Raw genomic sequence first — 7,314 nt, 5'->3', positions numbered from 1 at the left:
TATAATAAATAGCATGTTTTATTTGACATAGAATAGGTAATGTAATCATCGTCGTCATAACAATGTCAAGAAATATTTAGAATGCCAGGTCTAAACCAGCTGTAATCAATGCCACAATTATACACAGTACCAGTAATTATACATAGTATAGTTGGATTAAAAATTTTAAATATGACGGTTCTTTGAAGCAGAGCATGTTGATTGCATGATATAGGATGTATAGATTTTCACAATGAAAATGTTAAATAAGACGTGCTATTTGCTGCTGTTCTATCATTGTCAGGAGAGATGTTCAGCATCCATAGCACCAGTTCGCCGATATCAACTACAGTTCTTAGTTTTGAGGTTCACTGAAATAAAGAGAAAAATTTCTTTACTCCACTTTGAAAATATAATTAGTATTAAAGGTACCAAATTGTAGATTTTTCAGACAAACTCTTTGATTTTTTAATGATAGGAACTTTTTTTTCTTGGAACACATTTGAATGTTTCATCAATATGAGGTCTTTTTTTCATTGTTTTCATATTCAAATGTTTAGCTGAATTTTTATATCAATTTATGGTCACAATCCAACAAGCAGTGTTTTCAGAATCTAGTACCCGTATTAAACATATATATCTCCAAACTGATGTCCACCATTTGCAATTCATCAGAAATGGTGATAAACATGGGCTATGGTCAGTTCTGTATTTTGATTCTAATTATACATTGTAACAGGTTAGCAGATGCAAAGATATATTGGTAACAAGATTTTCCTAAACTAAGGGTTGGTAGGTAAATGATAAATCCTTGTGTGATTGGTATCTAAATTTTTATCTATATTTTTACTGGTGACCTTGGCTACAATTCCAAGTAAACGCACCAATTTTACTTTCATTTCAACATTCTTAAAATAACTAATATTATAAAACCATTTTAAATATTTTTGGAGATTTACTTACATATTTTTCTGCAATAATTCCATCTTTAACAAACCAGAAATAAGGTGTTACTCCGTCTTCCCTGTAATCCATTAATACTATCATGCCTCCATCAGCCATGTTTTCTCCTAAAAAATTATTTCAATTTATTAATACAACACCGAACAACCTGAACAAGAATTATGTAGCAGTTTAATCAAAATTCGAATTTAATGTAGTATACCACTATTCTGGTAGTCGAAACGTAAACCATGGTTTCATATTTTAACTGAAATTTTGTTGCAGAAACACACTTCTTGTGGATTTTCCCTAAAATAAATTAAATACAATCAATCAAATACTACTGAAGGTTAATTTTTTTTAATTAAAATCTTTCGATTGTATTGTTTAAATTTCAACTGCTTGCAATATTGAATAAGACATTTTGCCATTTTATAATTAAGAATGGAAATGGAGAATATGTCAAAATGACAACAAAACGAACAAAGAGCAGAAAACAGCCCAAGGCCACCAATGGGTCTTCAACAAGGCAAGAAAATCAAGCACCCAGAGGCAGGCTCCATCTGGACACTAAAACACAAATGTGTACTAGCTCAGTGAAAGTGGACCTCACACCAAACTCCTTAAATATGCATTACAGTTTGCTTTAATTGGAAGAGTAGAATACTATAAATAACACAAGGCCAAACTAGAGGCTCTAAAGAGCCTGTGTCGTTCACCTTGGCCTATGTGCATATTAAACAAAGGACACAGATGGATTCATGACAAAATTGTGTTTTGATGATGGTGATGTTTGTAGATCTTACTTGACTGAACATTCTTGCTACTTACAATTTTCTCTATCTATAATAAACTTGGCCCTTTAGATACAGAGGAAACTATTTTGTAAAAATTGACTATAAAGGGCAATAACTCCTTAAGGGGTCGTCATGTTGACTTATTTTAAAATCTTACTTTGCTGAACATTATTGCTGTTTACAGTTTATCTCTATCTATAAAAGTTTTCAAGATAATAGCCAACCAGTTGCTTCGCAGGGCGCAGCATTATACGACCGCAGATGTAGAACCCTGAACAGATGGGACAAGTATGGACACAACTTTTAAGTTTGATACAGCTATAAATGTGGATTGTGATTAATTAGTTGACACAACATATGTTTATGTCACATTATGATTTTGGACCCTTTGGACCTTAATGTAGACCAATTTGACTGGACCAAAAATTAAGAATCTACATACAGTTAGATTTGGCATATCAAATAACCCCATATATTCAATTTTTTTATGAAATCAAACAAATTTTAATTTTGGACCCCGATTTGGACCAACTTGAAAACTGGGCCAATAATTAAAAATCTAAGTACATTTTTAGATTCAGCATATCATAGAACCCCAAGGCTTCAATTTTTGTCAAAATCAAACAAAGTTTAAGTTTGGACCCTTTGGACCTTAATATAAATCAATTTGAAAACGGGACCAAAAATTAAGAATCTACATATACAGTTAGATTCGGCATATCAAAGAACCCCAATTATTCAATTTTTGATGAAATCAAGCAAAGTTTAATTTTGGACCCTTTGGGCCCTAAATTCCTTAACTGTTGGGACCAAAACTCCCAAAATCAATACCAACCTTCCTTTTATGGTTGTAAACCTTGTGTTTAAATTTCATAGATTTCTATTCACTTATACTAAAGTTATAATGTACTGATCTCAATTCAAATTTCTAATGAAGTTTGCAACAATAACTGCTCATTTATATACATCATACAATATTAAAATGTAATAAAAAGTGCTTGTTATCACTGAATGGTAAAGATTGTTTTAATTTATCAGTTGGTAGTAAAAAATGAAAATACATTGTATATTGTATAAAACAATGATTAAAGTTGATTCAACTACTATTCTATACAAAGAAAGATAACTCCAATTGAAAATTTCTTGCTATTGCACAATATTGTGCAATTAGATATTTCTTGCTATTGTGCAATACTGTGCAATTGAAAATTTCTTGCTATTGCACAATACTTAATATGATAATTTTGAATCCTGATTTGGACCAACTTAAAAACTGGGCCCATAATCAAAAATCAAAGTACATGTTTAGATAAAGCATATCAAAGAAGCCCAAGAATTTATTTTTTGTTAAAATCAAACTTAGTTTAATTTTGAACCCTTTGGACCTTAATGTAGACCAATTTGAAAACTGGACCAAAAATTAAGAATCTACATTCATAGTTAGATTTGGCATATCAAAGAACCCCATTTATTCAATTTTTGATGAAATCAAACAAAGTTTAATTTTGGACCCCGATTTGGACAAACTTGAAAACTGGGCCAATAATTAAAAATCTAAGTACATTTTTAGATTCAGCATATCAAAGAACCCCAAGGATTCAATTTTTGTCAAAATCAAACAAAGTTTAAGTTTGGACACTTTGGACCTTAATGTAAACCAATTTGAAAATGGGACCAAAAATTAAGAATCTACATACACAGTTAGATTCGGCATATCAAAGAACCCCAATTATTCAATTTTTGATTTCAAACAGTTTAATTTTGGACCCTTTGGGCCCCAAATTCCTAAACTGTTGGGACCAAAACTCCCAAAATCAATACCAACCTTCCTTTTATGGTCATAAACCTTATGTTTAAATTTCATAGATTTCTATTCACTTATACTAAAGTTATAATATGAAAACCAAGAAAAATGCTTATTTGGGCCCCTTTTTGGCCCCTAATTCCTAAACTGTTCAGACCTCAACTCCCAAAATCAATCCCAACCTTCCTTTTGTGGTCATAAACCTTGTGTTTAAATTTCATTGATTTCTATTTACTTATACTAAAGTTATTGTGCGAAAACCAAGAAGATGCTTATTTGGGACCTTTTTGGCCCCTTATTCCTAAAATGTTTGGACCAAAACTTCCAAAATCAATCCCAACCTTCCTTTTGGGGTCATAAACCTTGAGTTAAAATTTCATAGATTTCTATTCACTATTACTAAAGTTAGAGAGCGAAAACTAAAAGTATTAGGACGACAACGACGCCAACGTGATACCCATATACGACCAAAAAATTTTCAATTTTTGCGGTCGTATAAAAATTGATCCTTTGAAATAGAAATGAAGAAAAAAAGTTCTAGGGTTGGAGGGCAACTAGAACCACACATATACTTTTATTTGGCCTGTAATATATATTTCTAAATGTGAATATACCTTGGAAAAATTGCCAATTTTTGAAATTTTCTAAAACTTTTTTTACACCTGTGGCTGCTCGCTTTTTGAATTCATCTGCAGCTTCTTTGCCTTTTTCTTCTTCAATTTTAGCTAATAATCTGAAATATAAATAATATATTTTTTCAAGGATTCAATCATTAAAAGCTAAAGTCTAGAAATCTTGATGATCAAATGCAGCATTTGATTGTGTTATAACTGCATAGCCATTTAATTTTCTGTCTCTAAAATGCATGCACAATTTATCTTTATATACAAAGTGTTTAATAATCATGTGTGCATTATATATCTTTTTTATTAATGATCAATTTCAGCTACCTTCTTTATACTTTCTACAGAAATCTGTGAATTGATCAAACATTTGAAAGCCTATTTGAATTCTGAATGTTGGTTTCCCCTAATACAAGACAAATTTAAAGGGTCAGCACTGCAGACAGGAAAACCTATTATTTTCATTGATTTTCATGAAAAAAGGGAGAGAGGCACATGCAGTACCCTTTTACAAAACATATTCTCAGAAATTATCAGAAACTTAAATCACCATTGATAAAAAATTAATTGTCTTTAAGAAACTCTTGCTCTTTTCTTCTCATCTGTTAAAAAAAGAATTGGCCATGGTGGAGAAAAAGACCCTGCAGGGTAAGGGGAAATCAAAACTCATTATTGTATGGTCTATTCAGTTGAGCTAGTTGTAGTTCTGCAGCAAGGACCTGGAAAGTTTATCAATGATACTCCAAATCAACACAGAAATGCAGACTACTGGGCTGGTGAAAAGTGCACTTATTGAATCCTGCATTCTAATTCATATTCAAGGACATTAAATAGTGTAAATAGAAAATCTTTCGATACTGAAATGATGCAATGAAAAAAAATGCCTAGAAATTAAAATGTTTTAGAAATCATAAATTATAAACAGAAGTGGTAGTATGGAGATTTGTTGAACCTGCATGACAAAATTTGACATACACTTTAATATATTCTTTGATAAATGTCTGGAAACCTTTCTTGTCAAAACTGGTTTCTTGAAGTTTGTGACTGTAAATTACATTAATTTTGGATTCTACTAAGTCTTCTTGGCCTTCTGCTGCCTCCTCTGCTGAAGCGTTGGCTCCAATTGCAGATTCATCAATTTTATTGCTGATAGAAATATTCTACAAAAGATAAAAGTACATTGTAACATGTTGGATTATTTTTTAATTTTTAACATACATTTTAAGCCAACAGATGAATTAATATTATCTCTTCAAACATGAATGAAAGCCTGAAGATTGTGAATTCTATTCATAGAAAACCGGATAACCCGTTTCTTTTACTGGTATTTCCTCCCTCATTTCAAGTGTTTTATGCTGGATGTTTCACACATGACGTTGTTGACAACTTTTCTGCAGACATTGTAATTCACTTATATTGTCTGCTTACACATAAAAAGCCTTGGCAAAGAATAACGTCACACCTCAAAGCCTTGGTACTAGAATAACATAGCAATTGAGCAGGGTGATATAGATGAAGAGAAGGATGATAATGTAAATAATAATTACCTTTCCCTCAATTTCATAGAAGAAGTCTTCTTTCACAATCATTGGTTCAAAAGCATCACTGAACAATTCATCTCCTGAAAAAAAGTAATACAGTAATATATATTTTCTCAGGTAATTTTGAAGAAACAAATTTTAAATCATATTTTCACATTAAACATCTTTAACATGACTGGCAAGATCAAACTGGGACTTTGCAATTGTTTCTATTGACAAGCTTTTCACGGATTATAAACAATAATTTTTTGGGAAATAAGTGCGACCTGAACCTGGGTCGCAATTCCCAATGTTTTGAAATAGGAAAAATCCATAGCTCTTTGGTCCGAAAATAGTCAAAAAGTATCATAAGGACCTAAGAGCTACGGTTCAGCAGCTAGATTAAACAGAAACAACAATGTTTCCATAAGAATTGAAAGGGACACACATCATTTACATGTAACTCTAGAAATATATAAGTGACACCACACAAATAAAACCTTCAAGCTTGTTATCATGTGTTTTATGGTACAAACATTACATGTACATGTAGCTATAGAGATTTAGATGGAAACTAATTTTGAGTGTAGACGAGATAGACAACGATTAAAAACTTTATGTCCCTTCAGCAACAGGGGGTAAATACAAGGATGTAAGGCGATGAAGTTTGCAACACTTTCCCAGAGATGTGTTACACATTTACAGCAACAACTTAAAATCACTATCAAGGGATTAAATTAAGAGTATTAACTGAACCAAAACTCCTGAAGCCAGTAAACAGAAAATCTAATTAACCAGATACATATGATATTGTTCTACCCTTTTCTTTAATAATCTGTATTTCCCACTTATGAATATGGATGGGTACGTCACAGATTCCTTTCGGTTATAATAATTTGTTATTTTTTATAATTTTTTTCTTTGACGAAAAATTATAATAGCCTTTCAAGACGTCATAATAATTTGGACTATGTTAGAACCAAGTTGACCATTGTTGACCGGCGATCTCTACAGGGATTTCTGTTTTATTATCTACATTAGCTTTACAATTAATCATTGAATGAAAGTCACCAGTTTTTCAGCCAGATCCAAACTGGGAAAGTCAAAGGGAGTGTTTGAAATAGCTTTACAAACCAGCTGACTAATACACTCACATAAAAGATTCTGTTTTCTACTTTGATCGTAAAATTCAGCTTATCAAAATGTCAAAAAACATCAAAAAGTGTATAATTTATTAATTTACCTGATATTTTACACCTATAAATAATCATTTTGGCTGATGTTGGTAGATTATTTTCTGTTATAAACAGAAGTGTTGCGACACCGGCTGTCAGAACTGGTAAAAGGACCACTTCCGGTTTTGTTTGTCATCAAAACGTTTTAAACAAGGAAGCTTTCTAAAGTGACAGTTCTTCCAATGTGGACTAACTCGGCCCCGAGACAAGTCGTACCGCTTCAAATCGGACCGACTACTACGTCATAACAGACCGTCTAGGAAGACAACTCGGACCGTCAAATTCATCCAGGAGTAGACATTTCATAAAGACCGATGATTGGTTTGATAGAGCAGCACATGTTTGCAATGTGAATGTCCTTAATCAGATATTTCCAGCTAGAAAATAACGTGAGGTTCAATTTGTCCCATCCCA

At 32.0% G+C, this 7,314-nt stretch overlaps 1 protein-coding gene across 1 annotated transcript; it reads right to left on the bottom strand.

Annotated features, from left to right (window-relative positions):
• Window positions 1–7,068, bottom strand: LOC134711458 (translationally-controlled tumor protein homolog). Its single transcript, XM_063572058.1, has 6 exons — window positions 6,909–7,068; window positions 5,693–5,766; window positions 5,121–5,305; window positions 4,137–4,255; window positions 943–1,049; window positions 1–350 (listed from the first exon to the last, which is right to left on the bottom strand). The coding sequence occupies exons 1-6, from the start codon at window positions 6,934–6,936 to the stop codon at window positions 348–350; spliced, it is 516 nt and encodes a 171-aa protein (XP_063428128.1). The 5' UTR covers window positions 6,937–7,068; the 3' UTR covers window positions 1–347.
• Between the last annotated feature and the right edge of the window lie 246 nt (window positions 7,069–7,314).

Source organism: Mytilus trossulus, chromosome 3 (assembly GCF_036588685.1).
Source record: "Mytilus trossulus isolate FHL-02 chromosome 3, PNRI_Mtr1.1.1.hap1, whole genome shotgun sequence".
In the NCBI taxonomy this organism is placed as follows: domain Eukaryota; kingdom Metazoa; phylum Mollusca; class Bivalvia; order Mytilida; family Mytilidae; genus Mytilus; species Mytilus trossulus.
Note: the sequence above shows the minus strand (reverse complement) of the source record. Positions and strands in the feature narration are given on the sequence as shown.